The 16,408-nt window shown below is 56.5% G+C and overlaps 1 protein-coding gene across 2 annotated transcripts; it reads right to left on the reverse strand.

Annotated features, from left to right (window-relative positions):
* Positions 1 to 835: 835 nt before the first annotated feature.
* Positions 836 to 16,143, reverse strand: CSRP1 (cysteine and glycine rich protein 1). 2 transcript variants are annotated; one of them, XM_036398381.1, is made up of 6 exons: positions 16,007 to 16,143; positions 9,312 to 9,424; positions 4,325 to 4,493; positions 3,480 to 3,606; positions 1,512 to 1,605; positions 836 to 1,240 (listed from the first exon to the last, which is right to left on the reverse strand). In XM_036398381.1, the coding sequence occupies exons 2-6, from the start codon at positions 9,421 to 9,423 to the stop codon at positions 1,164 to 1,166; spliced, it is 579 nt and encodes a 192-aa protein (XP_036254274.1). In that variant the 5' UTR covers position 9,424; positions 16,007 to 16,143; the 3' UTR covers positions 836 to 1,163. The 2 variants fall into 2 exon arrangements, with proteins under 2 accessions (XP_036254274.1, XP_054373263.1); XM_054517288.1 differs by lacking the exons at positions 9,312 to 9,424; positions 16,007 to 16,143 and adding an exon at positions 9,240 to 9,248.
* Between the last annotated feature and the right edge of the window lie 265 nt (positions 16,144 to 16,408).

Below are 16,408 nucleotides of genomic sequence, written 5' to 3' on the forward strand. Positions count from 1 at the left end.
TTGGAGATGGTGAAGACTCAACTCCCCATCTCCATTTCATAAACACCATGTAAAGCTGAGGGTGTGATGAACAGGAGAAAGCAGTGAGATTGATAAAGGAGCCCCAGTCCTGCCCCAAAAAAGGATTTCTGCCTCTGTTGTGCTTCTCAGAGCACTCCCCATCTCATTTGCTCAACCACAATGTTTATAACTTTAAAAACCCCAGAACTCAATTGCCTGTGGAGTCCCTAAGCTGCAGCGAGGCTGATCCGAGTCTGTCCCACCAGTCCAACAGGAGAATCACAGAAAGGGAGTGCGGAGTTTAGATGGAAACCAATTAAACCTGGGCAGCTGCCAAACTGGAGGCTTAATGATCCACGAGCTGTAAAAAAGCAGGGAGTAGGTGAAAAGCTGTTAATTACTTGGCACTGCTGGGCATGCCTGCTTGGAGAGGTGCCACCTAAAAGTACTGATAGGGGTTTTGAGAGCCTGAGCACACGTGTGGTGCTACCAACACACCCAGGAGGGCTGTCCCTGGCCTCCCAGCATCAACCTCTGCTTTTGGAATAGTTATCCCCATTCCTGGAAGTCTTCAACGACAGAGCTTGGAGCAGCCTGGGCTAGTGGAAGGTGGAACAAGATGAGCTTTAAGGTCTCCTCCCATCCAAACCATTCCATGCTGATTCTTGGTGGGAGCAGAGGGGGAGCCCATCCCAGAGAGCTGCAGAGCTCAGCTGGGCCGTGTCACACTGCACCGACACATTCCTGCCATTGGGCTTTAATTCCAAGCCAGGGCTGCAAACGCCTCCCCAGCCCTGGGCCCTCAGCCCCAGCGGAGTCAGAGGCAGGGCCAGGCTCTGATGTCGCTGATGTTTTATTGCTTGCTCGGTGTCACGGCTGCGCACGGGCCAGCGGGACGGGCGGGACTCGGGCACCGGGGCCTCTCTGCAGAGCCAGGGAGTGCCCCCCTGTGCCCCCTGCCCAGCAGGACCCCTCGGGGACAAGGCTGGGACCCCCGGCTCTGGGGAGCGCCGGGGCAGGGCAGGAGGGGCTGGTGCTGCGAAGCAGCGGTGGCTGGGGGTGACAGTGGGTGACAGTGGGTGACAGTGGGGCACTCACTGCGGCGTGGGGCGGGCGGGCAGCACAGGACAGCCCTGGGTGAGGGCAGGGCTCAGCCCTGGGGCTCACTGGGAGTGGATCAGTGCCCCGGCGCCCTGCCCGAAGCCAAAGCCCTTGGGACCGAAGTTCTTGGCGTAACAACCTGCAGAGGATGGAAGGGAGACACGGGTGAGGCTGGCACAGGAGCGGGCCCCTCCAAGGGGCACATCCTGCCTGGCCAGGACAAGGTTTGCCAGATTTGTTGGGCAAACAGAGGCCCTGGCTCAGCAGGAAATTCTCCAGCTCTGTGGCTGGCACAGTCTGTCCTGAAAGCAGCTGCTGGGCCACCCCTTCCCCAGCCTCCAACCCCCCTGGGTCCTTTCACCCCCACCCCTCAGAGCCCAGGACAAGGCAGCAGGGAAGGTGGGGCTCACCTTTGCAGTAGATCTCCCCATCTTTGTCTGCCAGGGTGGTGGACTCCAAGCTTTTGCCACACTTGGCACAGCGGAAGCAGGACTTGTGCCAGGACTGTGGGACAGGAGCAGAGCCCAGTCTGAGCCCAGGGACAGGGCAGCCAGGCTCTGGTACCAACCAGGCCCCCTGCCCTGCTTCTGATCCAAAGGGGCTGGCAAAAGCTCTGAACAGGATAAAAGCTTTTCCCTGGAAAGCACTCCCAGCCCCACAGGGAAAATACAGAGAGGAAACATCAGGTGTAGGCACTGCTCCTGTGCTGATCTGGTTTTGGAGACCTTTTGCTGACACTCTAAGAAGTCATTTGTGCAGTATTTTCTACAATAATTTGTAAGGAGCAATCCCCCCCTCTTTGGGGACTGCCCTCTCTAAACCAGTGAGACACATCCCCCCATTGTCCAGCTGAAACCCATGACTGGGGTGGCAGCAGGGATGGGACAAGTGCCCCACACAACCACAGCTCCAAGGAAGGCAGAAAACAGAGAGGAAAAATGCCAAAACCAGACAGTGTTTAAAAATAACCCCCCATGGTTCCAGCAGTCCCCTGGAGATAAATGAGCTCACAGCCTTCAGGCAGACCTTAAGTAGCCAGAGCTGCTCACCGAGGAATTTAAACAAACACTAGGGAAAACATGAAACCTTTTTTGGAAGAAAATGTGAAATTCATGGGCTGGAGGAGGAGGTATTGGATGCAGTCATCCAGCAAACATTAGCACATGAAATACATGCTCTGGAATCCTCTGTGGGTCTGCTTTAATGTAATTGCTTCACCAACTTTGGTTCTCAGTAAACATTGGGGCCAGAAGCTGACCAGGAAGCCCAGATCATGGTTTTAAGGGTAAATTCAGCTTCTGACTCTGGGCTGACCCTCAACGTGTTCATCACAAGCCAGCTGGGGGGTGATGATGCTGAGGGGCCCTTTCTTTCTGTTGACCCCCTCCTTGTTCTGGGGACACAGGACAAGCACAAAGCCCCAGGAGGACAGAGCCCAGCCAGGTCAGGGAGTGAAACTTCATCCCTAGTGAGGCTGTCCCAGCATGGCCACCCTGTCCCCATGGCACAAAGCCTGGCAGCTTGGCCTGGTGTCCCTGACAAGCTCTGCATGTGCCTGAACTCGTGGGGAGGGCAGCTCCAGGCAGGGACCTCATCTGGAGTCCCAGGGCTGGCAGGGCAGAAGGGGTCCCCAGGCCTTGCAGAGGAGCTGGGCTGGGACCAGGTCACAGCTCAGGGTACAAAGAACCCTGGTGAAGGGATGACTTTGGCATCTTTGACAGTGCCAGGGCTGTGACAGTGACCTTCACAGCAAACCTGAGCTGACCCAGCCACCACCAGAACAGCCCCAGGACCATTCACCAAACCCATGCCCCCAGCTCAGCACCCTGCCTGACCTGTGGGCAGTGCCTGCCCCCAAATCCTGGCCACAGCATCCTGACTGTGGCACACAGGGGAGAAAGAGGCACCTTTCAGCAACCAGGGACATTGGTCTTGTCACTGCTCACCCTCCCAGCACATCCACAGCAGGATGGGAGGGTGAGCAGTGACAAGGCCAGTGTCCCTTGACACTGAGCAGGGCCAGAAATATTTAATAAAAAATGTATATCTCCCCCATCTACAAATCTGTGAGAGCACTGCAGCCTGGACAGCCTGGCTTCCAGACATGCCAAGATCTCCTTTTGCTGCCAGGCTTCCAGGTGAACGTGGCATTGGAGCCAAGCCCAGCCCTGGCCGAGGGCAGGTCCAGACCCTCTCTGAAGGCGTCCCTGCCATGCAGCACCCTGTGCCCCCCCTCCCTGTGCCCCCATCCCTGTGCCCCCCATCCCTGCGCCCTGTGCCCCCCATCCCTGTGCTCCCCATCCCTGTGCCCCGTGGCCCCCATCCCTGTCTCTCCCCATCCCCATGCCCCCCACCCCTGTGCCCCCCATCCCTTTTACCTTCCCAGCTCCGATGACCTTCTCGGCCGCATACACGGCCTGGCCACAGCGGGGGCACCCATCAGCTCCTCCCACCTTCTGGGCCATCCTGGCTGCGTTGGGGTTCAGGGGTCGGTGGGGCTGGCCCCTGTGGGTGGCAGGGAGCTCACGATCAGGGGTGCAAGGTGATCCCAAATCCCAGCCCAGTTTATAAGGGAACATTCCCCATGGAAAGTTCAGCCTGGGGGCTGTGTGCTGGGAGAGGTGGGCAGTGTGCTCAGGCAATGGGGACATGTCCCATCCCATCCCATCCCACCAAATGGGGTTCAGTGGTACTCCCTGGAGGGGCAGAGGGGCCAGGCAGCCCATGGACACTGTTGGGAGCTCAGCACAGGCTGCACCACAGCCAAGCACCACAGGACAGGTGTGGGGAGAAGGTGCCCTTAGCCCCAGTGTCGAAAACTGGAGGCATGATATTTTCTGAAAAATCCTTTCCTTAGGATTTTCTCTCCTGAGAAGCTGAGAGGCCTCAGGAACAAAATGTAAACAATGGTTATCTGCTGCTGTGGAATGCAACAGGTGGAGCTGTGATTGGCCCATGTTGGTTGTTTCTAATTAATGGCTAATCACGGTCTAGCTGTCCAGACTGTCTTGGTCAGTCACAAGCCTTTGTTGTTCATTCCTTTTCTATTCTTAGCCAGCCTTCTGATGAAATCCTTTCTTCTATTCTTTTAGTATAGTTTTAATATAATATATATCATAAAATAATAAATCAAGCCTTCTGAAACATGGAGTCAGATCCTCATCTCTTCCCTCATCCTGGGACCCCAGTGAACATGGTCACAGAAAACAAGGCTCCAACTCACTCTTCATATTTGATTCCCAGGGACTCTCCCTTGTCCGTGCTCAGGGTCCCTGCTCCCTGCCCGTAGCCGTAGCCCTTGGGGCCGTACTTCTTCCCGTAGCAGGACTTGCAGTAGATCTCCTCACCGTGCACGGCCACGGTGGTGCTGTCCAAATTCTTCTTACAGACCACTAGAACAGAGGGGAGGGTGTGGCATTAGCCTGCTCTCGCAGAGCTCATAATGAGCTGGGGAAAACAAGCCCTCACATGGACAGCAGAGCTGAGCTTTCAAGGAGCAGGGAAAGCCTCGACAGGATCCAGCTGCAGGGAGCACATGCAAACCAGGCAGATAAGGATCACAACAAGAGCAGTGTCTGGCTTTAAAAGGAAGCAACCATCAAAGCCAACAGGGTGATACCAAGGGAAGGAAAGCTCCCTTAACCCTCTGGGTGCTGCTCTCCTGCAGCTGCACTTAAACCATGGGGGTGAATTTTCCCAAGGAATCACTGCAGGATTCTCAGGCCTGGGGATGGATGCCCTGGCCCCATGCCTTGTCCACTGCAAATCCACAGCAGGAAGCACTCGGGGCAAAGACATGTGAGCAAGTGTGGTTTTGCTGGTGTTTGGATGGACCAAGAGCCATCCAAGAGCAGCCCTGTGGCCATCACCACACCCGAGGCACTGCACATTGGGCACACTCACCTGTCCAGAGCTCAAAGGCTCCCATGACACCTCAGCCCTGGGTCTGGGGGTGGGCATGGGGGTCTCAGGTGAGGAACACCAACTCAGGCAGGTGTTTGAGCCCTGGGGCTCAATGGGGGATGCAAGATGGGACAGGAGGAGATGGCAGCCAGGCTCAGGGGCCCTGCTGAGCCCACCCAGAGCTTGAGCTTGGTGCTGGGCTCAGGGCTCCTCTTGATTTTTAGGTTTCCACAGAATGACAGACTGGTTTGGGTTGAAGGGACCTTCAGTTTGGATTATCTGATTCCAACTCTCTGCCATGGATACTTTCCACTATCCCAGGTTGCTGCAAGCCCTGTCCAACCTGGTCTTGAACACTTCCAAGGACGGAGCAGCCACAACTTCTCTGGAATGCAATGTTCCACCACCCTCTGAGTAAAGAATCACTTCCTTATAGCTAATCTAACTTTCTCCCTTATATCTAATATAGATTGCTCCTCTTTCAGTTTGAAAACATCCCCAGTACCCAGTCATTATCTGCCTGTGTTTAAAGTCACTCTGCCTCTCTTTCATAAGCCCTGTTAAGGTCCTGGAAGTACCAGCTCCTGTCCCAGCTCTGCTCACAGCTGCCGCGTTCCTTCCCAGCCCTTCCTGAAACCCTCTGTGTTATGAGTAGAACAGCTGCCCATTTTTTTAAGAAGTTGCAGAGTTAACAGGCTGGGCCAGTTGCTGCCAGGGTGGAGTTCTAACTGTTTGTTGTTGTAATCACCTTTTTCGTTAACTGCCTGTTGTTGATGGTTAAGAATTCCCCCTTCTGTCGAGTGGCACCCTGCTGCTTCCTGGAGGATGGCATCCGGATGGTGAAGAGGAGGGGACATCGAGTTGGCATGCAAATGACATTGGGGTTGGCATGCAAATGAAGAAACCCCTCACCAAACCTAGCAAAAACCCCTAAAAACAACAAGCCAATACGGAATTGAGGGATTGAAGTGATGTCTAGACATGAGGAACAGAATCCAGTTCACTAAGACCCTTTTTACCCCTCACCCTGACCTAAAGATGTCGGCTGGACAGAGGAGCTCAAACATCAAACCAAAGAACTGGGAATCTCTTGATGCTCTCGTGAGGACAGAAGCCCCAGCTCTGCCCACAGACCAGTGGACAAAGCTGCAGTTTTCCTCCTCCTCCTCCGTGCCACTCCTGGGAGCCTGTCGGTTCATCCCACCCGAGCTGATTTTTAACAAAGGCATTAGAAAGGAGAAAGATCTCCTGCCCTATTTATTTCACTCTGCCAGGCAGAGGAGGCCCCCAGCACCCAAACTGCAGGTGCTGCCCCGTGTCCCTGTGCAGGATGGCACTCCTGGGGCAGAGTCTGCAGTGCTGGCAGCCAGCCCCACACAGATCCAGCTGCAGCTGCCACAGCTCCCCCAGCCTGCTTTCCACGCCTTAAATGTCGAGGCTTCCAGCAGCTTCTGGGCCAGCAGAGCAGCTCCTTGGCCTTTCCCAATATCACAGGAATGCAAACAGAGCAGAGTTCTCCCCTTGGAGCAGCACAAACTGAGCAGGGGCAGAAGGCAGCCCTTCCATGACTAAAAACAGCCAGGAGAACCCTGTGTGCCTCTGCTGGGCCAAGGAGGAGGAAAGGGAAGCATCTCCTGCCATCTAAGGAGGCTCTGGCAGAGTCCTCTCCTGGCTACATGCCCTGACCACAGCAGGAGCTGGGATGGAGAGACCAGAGCAGGTAACTGGCTCCAAAGCTGCTCCTGGGCTCTCTGCATTGCCCTGGAGTGACACTGCTCAGCCAGACCATCAGGAAGGAATCTGGGCACTTTCACTGGCATTTCAAAGGGTTTTGTGTGAGCTTTGTCGGGGGCAGCAGTGAATGGTCTCTGTAGGATCTGGATGGATTTGGAGCTCCAGCCCAACCTTTCACAGTCCCTCATCTGTACTTACAGAGCTTTGAGAGGCAACAGAAAAATTTCTTACCCAGCCCCCGGGTTTGTGCATTGCAGAAATTCCAGGGCACTGCACTCAGGAGTTAAGGACCCTTTGTTTTTCTAAGAGCAGCTGAGCTGCTCCCAAAACAATCAGACAAGAGCTGCCTCTGCTTTCCAAGGCCATGGGGCTCATTCCAGCTCACTTCTGCTGCACTACCCAGGCAGCTGGATCACGGCCAGGAGTCAATCACCAAGTTGCTCCCCGAGCTCTAATGCACTGTGGTAGGCTTGGCTCCTTTTAGATGATGTTTTTGGCAGATCTGGTTGAAGTATTTCTTATTCTCCCCTAAAGATAATGGTTTTAAGTTCCTTGATGGGGCCCAAATGCAGCACTGGGGAACAGGCTGGGAATGCAGGAGCTCAGGAGCACCATCCACAGACTGGGAACAGACTGGGAACAGTGGGCAGCAGGGTGGACTGGCACCAGCCACAGCCTGACAGGGAAGCCACAACCAGGACAGGCAGAGCTGCTGGGTACATGTGGAGTGGCAAAACAAATGCCTGCAAAGCACAGGGACAGCAGCCCTGAGCCCAGGACCACTCCCTGGGCACTTGCTTCCATGATCACACACGGGGGACCTTCTTCCCCACTCTGGCTGTGTATTCCCTCCTGGAAGAAATGCCTTTAGCCTCATTCCATGGCTCTGGAGGCCTGCCCAGCATCCCATGGCAGCAGCTTCCCCTGGCAAACCAGCTGTGTGCACAAGGGGTGAGGGCAACATTCCCACCCTCCTTATCTGAGGCCAAAGCACAAACAGGATTTCCTTCTGCAGAGCAGCTGCCATACAAACCCAGCCTGTCACCCTGGTCCTGCCCAGGAAACACCTCAGCAACTCCCTCTGAGCCCTTCAAGCCAAAGCAGGTTTGCAGCCTGGAAACTGCCCCAGATGGGAGCTCCTGGCCATGCTGCTCACCCTGCAGGGAGCACAGACACAGCAGCAGCTCCCCGTGCCCTGTGCCAGCTGTGCCCAGGCAGGCTGGACAAGAAGTCCTGCAGCCAGGCTGGGTGGGCACAGGGGCATCACAGGGATCATCCCATGAGGGCACTGGAGTTTCCCTGCTGGAAGAGATCAGTTCCAGAGTGTGCCTTGTTTCCAGATCCCACCTCTGCTGGCTGCCCCTATGGAAAAGATCCCAGCTGTGCTCCCTGCTGTGATGGGATGCTGAGACTGGGACCAGGGCACTGGGACCAGCTGAGGAAACATTAAACTTCAGTGGGGCCCTGCTGCAAGGCCAGCCTGGATGCTCTTCTACTGCTCTGTGACAGATGCAATGTCTCAAGGAGCCATCAGCAGACACAGACAATATGTGTGCTCCTGTCCACAGAATTCCAGAGAGGTTTGGGTGGGAAGGGACCTTAAAACTCATCTTGTCCTACCCCTGCCATGAGCAGAGACATCTTCCACCAGACCAGGCTGCTCCATGCCCCATCTCCTGTAGGCACAGGAGAATCACTGGTTCTGATATGTGACAGAGGACAGTAATCTGGTGCCACACAGACTGAGGACGCTGCTCATCTTCTGAATCAAACCTCTTGTGGCCCCTCTGGATTCCCCAGGTTTAAGGAGCTGCTCTCAGCACTGCAACACCACCAGCTCTGGGATCCCCAAAGGCAGGGAAGGGTGTCTGGGGATTGTGCCCAGGCAGGAGTTGTAGGATCCTGCAGAGGAGGCAGAGGAAGGGAGCTCAGCACTGCATCACCTGCAGCCAGGTCCTGCTCTGCTGCCCCCACCCAGAGGTGACACTTGGGTCCAAACACACCCCAGAGACACCCTCAGTAACAGGGATCTGCAGACAGGCTGGGGGTGATGCTTCAGCACTTCTCAGGAAGCTTTCTATCAGCACAAGGGCCAGGACAGGATCTCCTTCCCATCATCCCCTCAGACATGAGGAGATTCCATGCCAGCTCCCCAGGTTCAGCCACCTTTTAGTGTGGCACAGGCACTGAGAAGGCCAAAGCCAGCCCCTCCTGCAGCACTGCATGGGATGTGCCACCTCCTGCCACCACTGCTGGGAGAGGCCCTGGCTCCTGCTCCAATCCTCAACATCTGGACACAGAGCAGAGGACCCAGCCTGGCCTTTCCCTGCAGGAGGGATGGGCAAAGTCTTTGTGTGGGTGCTGGCTGAGCTCAGCCCTGGCAGCTTGGGCAGCCCACGTGTCCTGGGATGATCTGTGCTCCTGCCATGCTGGGGTTTGGAGAGATCCTGAGGAGCCCTGCCCAGGAAGCAGAGAGGGGTCAGGGAAGTGGGGGTACTCACTGCACAAGAAGCAGGGAAGGGAGGGGGGTACTCACTGCACAAGAAGCAGGGAAGGGAAGGGGGGGTACTCACTGCACAAGAAGCAGGACTTGTGGAAGCTGTTGCCTTCACACTGCACCTCCTCAGCGAAGTACACGGCCTTCTGGCACACCCCACACTTCTTCCCTCCTCCCCAGTTTGGCATCCTGCAGGGGAAAGCAGAGTCAGGAGCAGGGGCAGGGCTCTGTGGGGCTGGGATGGGGCAGCCAGAGCAGGCCTGGAGCTCCAGCACCTTCCCACACCACAGGTGCAGAGAGCACCCACAGTGTCTGCAGGGGCACAGACTGCAGGGCTGGCAATGAGCACTGGAACTCAGGGACCCAGCAGTGCCTCCCAGGGACCACTGGTCCTGTCTGCCAGGAGCAGCAGAAATCCCTGCCTTGGTGCCATGGGACCTCACAGCTCCTGGCAGTGCCAGGAAAAGGGAGGAAGCAGCACAAAGCTGGGAGAGAGCACCCACAGAGCCACCCAGGCACCTCCTCGGGTCACAGCCCTCCTGCCAGCCCTGCCATGGTCAGGGTGACTGAGCCTTGGTGCTGCAGTGACAGAGCTGCTGCTGCTGCTGCCACAGCCCTGGACACAGTCCCAGCTCCTCCTCCCTGACCAAGCTCAGGCACTGCAGGGCAGGGCACAGTCAGGGCTGCCCGAGGGCAGGAGCTGCCCCTGACACCACCAAGGCTCTGGCACAGGTCCCACAGCACCATCAGCTCCTGCCTGACCAAACCCTCCCTCCCAGGCACTCCCTGCACTCTCAGTCTCCCCCAGGACTGCAGGCAGAGTCACAGCCTGGAAAATGTGAAAGCAAGAAGACAGAGCAGGGCAAAAACCTGAGCATCAACCTAAGACACCATCCAGCTCCTCAGCAGGCTATAATGCTTCTATTTCTCTTCTCATTCCTAAACTGTATCTGATGAGACACCATCAAGAGGCACCTGGATTTGCAGATAACCCCAAAATACTGTAAGCTGCTTACATGTGCAGCAGAGCTCCAGCCCAGAGGAGCCCTGACACTTGTGAAGACCATAAACCTTGAGACATTCACACAACCAAGGAGATCCTGAGGGAGCCAGGCTAATTGAGTGTGGCCAAGAGGAAGCTAAGGAGGATCAAACAGCAGGGGTTGCTACAAAGACAATAAAACACTTTTTGGAGGGGCCCAATGATGCAAGCAAGGTCAACAGGCACAGGCACAAGCTACAGCTTGAGAGGTCTCCAGGGGCCTCTTTCCATCAACACCTCTGGAATTCCCCATCCTGCTCCCCTCTGCGGACAGGCAGCAGAAGTCACCATGTGCTTCCTGACCCCTGAACAGCTAAAGCAGGGCAGGGGTCTCCAAAACCAAACCCCATTTTCAGAGTACAAGATTTGCCAGCCCACCATGTGTTTAGGATCTTGTCCCCTCCCTCAGCTCAGCTGTGTGGAGATGAGGAAGGGACCTGGGTCTGCCAGGGCACACCAGGAGCCTTGGAGCCCCCCCTTGCAGCAGATCCTGGGTCACCTCGGGCAGCTGCAGCCCCCCAGTCCCAGTGGCTGTCCCAGCTGGGGAGGTGGGTACTAAACCCAGCAGGACTGGGGCTGTGCAAACACCAGAGATGGGGAGCATGAAGGGGACACAGGCACAGCAGGATCCCTGCACATCCCAGGCCAGGGGGGAGTCAAGATCTTCCCTGTGTGAGAGCATTTTGTCAGGAAAAGGGAAACTGATCCCAGCCTGGTTACCAGGGCAGGGGTCAGAACCAGACCCCGCTTTATCCTGGCCACAGCTCCCAGGTGCCCAGAGGGTCTCAGCGCAGGGCAGACGGACAGAGAAGGGGAGGAGCAGGGCTGGGGAGGCTGTGCTGGCTCCCGGGATGCTGGGAGCCGTGTCTGGGCCTGCGATCACAGCTGGGAAGTCTCTTTTCCACAGGCCGGGCTTCCCGCTGTGCCAAACCCCTCCCTTCCAGCCACCGATTGCTCCAGTCCCAGCCTTTGATTGCCTTAAAAGGACACAGGCTGCTCTCTCCAGAGCCTGCCTTTTCCCCTCCACCAGGACAGCCTGACCTGGTTCAGGAGTTTCCTTGGAGGGCAGAAACATCCAGCAGCACCCCCTGAGCCCTGCATGGGCTGGGAGCCCACCAGCCCCGTGTCAGATCCCACGTCAGGAATGACAGACTGCAATTCTTCCAGGCCCCCATCCCTTTCCAGCCACCAGAGCCGGCAGACCCCATCTCTGGGATTCCCAGCCCTGCTTTTGGGGCAGCCTCTTGCCAGCCCAGAGCCAGGGCATCCACCAGTGCACCCCAAGGTTTGGGACCAGCTGCTCCCCTTTGCCTCCACAGCACGTTTTGTTCCCCTCAGAGCAGCAGCAGTGAAGGAAGATGTGGTATTCACATTCTCTGAACTTGGTTTGTCCTGAAGATCAAGGCTATCCAGCTCAAACCAAGCGATCAGCAATGGGGACACCTTCCCCTGAGCTGCCTGGAAGCCTAAAGGAGGAGAAAACCTGATTGTGAGTGAAGCTCACCTGACATTTGCCACAAGAGGAGTCCCAGCCCTTTTGCTGCTGCTGATTTTCCTCAATCCACCATGGGAAGGCTGCAGGTGCCTCCACTCAGTTTAAATGATGTGATTAAATGTGATTTGAGCAGCTGACTCTCACCATGAAGCACAAACACAGCCCCAGCAAAGCCACATCCCAGCAAAACCTCCTGGCACACACCAGGATGGATTTTCTGAGGGGAGAGACCATGGACATTAGTTTGTCCTAGGGATCCCTGTGAGGGCTCGCAGCCAGACACAGAGAAAACCTGAGATAAGATTTAAGTTGCTGAGAATTCCCCGTTAGTCCACAACAAACCACTCCCACATGCTGTGAGCCCAGCAGGCCACACACAGCCCAAATTTGTGCTACAGGCTTTCAGCAGCAGCAAAAAAAGGAATAGGAAAACCCTGCTCTGGGTGCCTGGACCAGCCAAATCCACCCTCCCAACTCCCTAAGTAATGGCCACTTTAAGATATGTCAGAGTGTTTACAATCCCTTCAGCATTATTTTCAGAATACTTTGCATATTTTGCCCAATTGCAACACTCGGTGACCACAGTTACACTTCTCCAAGTCATTCTGGGCCCCATGCAAAATAAGGAACAGGAGGTGACAATCCTAGAGCCAATGACCTCACTAAGTACAGGCAAGGGGCTGCCAAAAAAAACAAGATTATTCTCCTTCCTCCTGCAGCTCCCAACTCCCAGTAAACATACCCAGAGCCCTATAAACACCACTCTCAGTGCCAAGCAGGGCTTGGCCCTGGAGCCACTCCATTATCCACCACAGATAAGGGAAGAGGCTCCCAAACCAAGATCCCATCCTTTAGCAGCAGCTGCACCGTGGGGAGCACAGACAGGGGCAGGCTTGTGCAGAACCAGCCAAGGCTGACCCCAGTTCCAGAGTATGATGTTGCAGCAGTCCAGCTCTCTGGCAAAGACCAGCTTGGATGGAGCCTGGAGCAACTGAGACAGTGGAAGGTGCCCCTGCCTATGGCTGGGGTGGCACTGGGTAACCTTCCAGGTCCTTCCAACCCAAACCTGGCTGTGGCTCTCTGAAATCCAGGCTCAGACTCACGTGCTGCACCAGCCTGGGAGGCAGTGTAAGCTACACTGAACAACCAGGAATAAACCAGTATGGATCAGTATGCACTGGTGCTCTGGGATGTCATCACTGGCTGTAAGAGGAAGCAGTGAGCTGATGCAGCCATCAGGCAGCAGAAACACAGTCATCCTCTTTTTTGAGTGGGTTGAAAGGTCCCTGTGCTCCTGTCACTGCCCCCAGAGCTGACACCTCCACCCTGCCATCCTGAGAGCAGCTGGGTGGGAGCTGCTGGAGCTGAGCACAGCCTGTGGCTGTGTGGACGCAGCTCCATGGGAGCACTCAGGGCAGGGCAGGTCCTACCTGTCACTCTGAGGAGCATCCCTGCAGCCACCAGGATGTCAGCTCAACCATCCCACCTTCTGCAATAGCTGGACAATCTTCCTGTGTCTGTGCCCTACTAAAATCCTACAGTAATTAATTGCAGAGCAATCACTTTGTGTTTGGAGATCACTTGTACCGACCCATATAAAAAGTTCTTTTTTTCTCAAATGAGAGCATTAAAACAAGCGAATGACAGAAGAGCACCATCAGTGCTGCACAAAATTCACTCCTAAGCATGTTCACAGCAGTCCAGGCAGAATTAATCCATGCCCTGGCAAAGGGAAGTCAAAGGGAGGAAGCCACAGCAGGAGCCCCAAGCCCAGGGGTCTCAGTAGTGCCTGCCAGTTTAGAGAGCAGCTGGCATGGCCATAAAATGGGCAGAAATTTGAAGCAAGAGGGACCCAGACAGATGAGATGTGAGCAGAGCAGAGAGGAAGCAGCTCCCAGGGACAGACCAGGGAACATCCCCTGCTCTGGGGATGTGGCACCAGGAGCTCAGCATCACGACCTGCAGTCAGACCCATGGGGGACTCTGCCCCAGGCAGCCAGGAGCTGTCACAGAGCAGCTTCCCCATCACCTGGGCACAGGTGGGAACAGCTCTACAGGGGGCAAGCTAGAACTGTCCCCTTGTCTCCTGCTGTGTCATGAGCTGGGAGGAGCAGTAATGTGAGCAGACTCTGGGCCACCAACAGCATAAACAAGGATAAGTGAAGGTCATGTGTGATCCAGTGATGTTGAACTGGTGAGCAAGAGAACAGGGACCTGAGGCTGGTGAGCTCAGAGACATGGAAAACCACTGGGAATTACCAGGGAGAAATCACAGAACTGCCCCAGGAGATGCAGCTGGATCATATCAGACACCTCTGAGGGCTTTGCTGGGATAGGAGGGAAGAAGTCAAGAGACTCTGAGCTCAAGAGTGATGCTCACATGTGGCTCATCTACTCTATGACTCCAAGAGCAGTCAGGCCTGACTCCAGCAGCAATCAAATGATTCTGCCACCAAGGCAGCCTCAGGTTGTGCAGAGCAGGGGCCTGAGAGAGGCCAGCACAGAGCTGAGCCACCGGCCAGACACAGCTCTCACAGCTATGGGCCCTGCCTGCACACACAGCTCTCAGGCTTGGCTTACAAAGAACTCACAGAATTCACAGAATCACCAGGCTGGAAGAGATCTTCAAGATCATAGAGTCTAACCCTTGCACTAACACCTCAACTAAACCATGGCACTGAGTGCCACATCCAGGCTTTTTTTAAACACACCCAGGGATGGTGACTCCACCACCTCCCCAGTCAGGCTTTATCACTTTCTTCAGAACTTCACCAGAACTTTATCACTCTCTCATAAAAAACTTTTTCCTGATATCCAACCTATATTTCCCTTGGCACAGCTTGAGACTTTGTCTCCTTGGAAGCAGGGTTCTCCATGAAAATCCCAACTTGATCCAGAACAAAAGCAACAGCATTTTCAGGGGTGCTAAGAAAAGCTCCTGACTCCCACAGGGATCAAGATCCATCACTGGACTGAGCCCACTTGAGCTTCCCCAAAGCCCTGAAATGCCCCAGTTGGTCGCATCCTCCCCTTCCAGGAGCAGGGGGCTGAGCTCAGATGCTCTCAGGCAGCTCTCAGGCACTGCCATCCTGCCTGGAGAGCCCCTGTTCCAGGGCACAGCAGAGGCTGGCACAGAGCCCATGACCCACTGGAGCAGCACAGCCCTGAGCTCCTTGGCAAGGGCTGAATCCTCCCCAGGGCCAACTGCACCTTGCCAGCCTCACCCCCAGCAGAATAACTGAACATCCTGAGCTGGAATTGATCCACAAGGATCACATCCAACCCCTGCCCTGCATAGACCCCCAACAATCCCACCCTGGGCATCCCTGGCAGCGCTGCCCAAACACTCCTGGAGCTCTGGCAGCCTCGGGGCTGTGCCCATTCCCTGGGGAGCCTGGGCAGTGCCAGCACCCTCTGGGGGAAGAGCCTTTCCCTGATAGCCAGCCTGACCCTCCCCTAACACAGCTCCAGCCATTCCTTGGGGTCCTGTCCCATCTCACAGAGAGCAGAAACCAGAGCTGCCCCTCAGGAGAAAGCCGCAGACCCCGGGGAGCTCTGACCTCAGGCTGCTCTGCTCCAGCAGGAACAGACCAAACGAGCACAGTTGCTCCTTGCAGGGCTTCTCCTCTCACCCTTCCCCAAGCTCTAGAGCCAGGAGGAGCAGCACCCAAAGCCAGCCTCACCCCTCACACTGTTTTAGCACTGGCCCTTTCTCATGCAGGGAGAGACAGAAGATCTGATACAGGGACTTGGCAGAATCCAGGGCTTTTGCCCAGCGCTCCTGAACCCCCTCCCACGGGCTGAGGGCTCTGAGGTTGAAAAGCAGCACCTGGAGCTGTGCTCGAGCTTGTGCCCAGCCCGCTGCACAGCAGTGCAAATCTCCTCTGCGAACCGACCCGAGCCCACAGCTAAGCTGCCCCAGCTCCCTGGAAATGAGCTGTACTGGGTACCGATCTGATGCAAGAGCTTTGGCTTCCGCATCCCGCCATGTGCGCGGCCGCTCCGGCAGCGGGAGCAGCCTCGGGGGTCCCAGGGCTCCGTGCCCACCCCACGGGCACACCCCAGGGCTGTGCCCCTCCCCAGCCCCGCATCCCCCCGCTGCGGCCCGCGGGGATGGGGCATGCTCAGGAGAGGGACAGGGATGGACAGGGATGGAGGCAGCCCCGGGCACGGGAGGGGAGGCGGCTCCGCCGCGCTCGGCGGGACCCGGCGGCCGCCTCGGCCCCGCACCCACCTGCGGCCGGGCCGGGGACGGTGTCGGGCTCGGTGTCAAATCCGGTCTCGGTGCCGGGGTCGGTCGGGGTTCGGTGCCGCTGCCGGTGTCGGAGCCGCTGGGGCCGGCCCCGCTCGGCGCTTTTGTCGCTGGCGGGGCAGGGCGGGCCCGGGCGGCGGCACTGATGTCACGGACCGGGGGACGGCGCGGCCGGAGCGGCCGCGGCAGCTCCCGAGGCTGCCCGGGAGCCCCATCCCAGCACCCGGGCCAGGATCCTCCGGGCTAGAGCCCCAGGCTGGTTCCGGGCAGCGGGAGCTCTGCCCTGGTGTTTCGGCGCTGTTTTGTTCTGCTGAACGTTTTCCTCTAAATTAAAAGAGACGTTGCAAGATTGGAGAATGGACAGAGAGCAGCCCTGGGGAGAAG

The sequence above is a fragment of the Molothrus ater genome, chromosome 25 (genome assembly GCF_012460135.2).
Source record: "Molothrus ater isolate BHLD 08-10-18 breed brown headed cowbird chromosome 25, BPBGC_Mater_1.1, whole genome shotgun sequence".
Taxonomy (NCBI): domain Eukaryota; kingdom Metazoa; phylum Chordata; class Aves; order Passeriformes; family Icteridae; genus Molothrus; species Molothrus ater.

Coding starts and splice junctions, on each gene's coding strand:
- CSRP1 (XM_036398381.1), bottom strand. CDS start 9,423: ATGCCAAACTGGGGAGGAGGGAAGAAGTGTGGGGTGTGCCAGAAGGCC. Junction 4,494..9,311: donor CAAGTCCTGCTTCTTGTGCA/GTGAGTACCCCC, acceptor CCTCTGTTCTAG/TGGTCTGTAAGAAGAATTTG. Junction 1,606..3,479: donor AGGTCATCGGAGCTGGGAAG/GTAAAAGGGATG, acceptor CCTGTCCCACAG/TCCTGGCACAAGTCCTGCTT.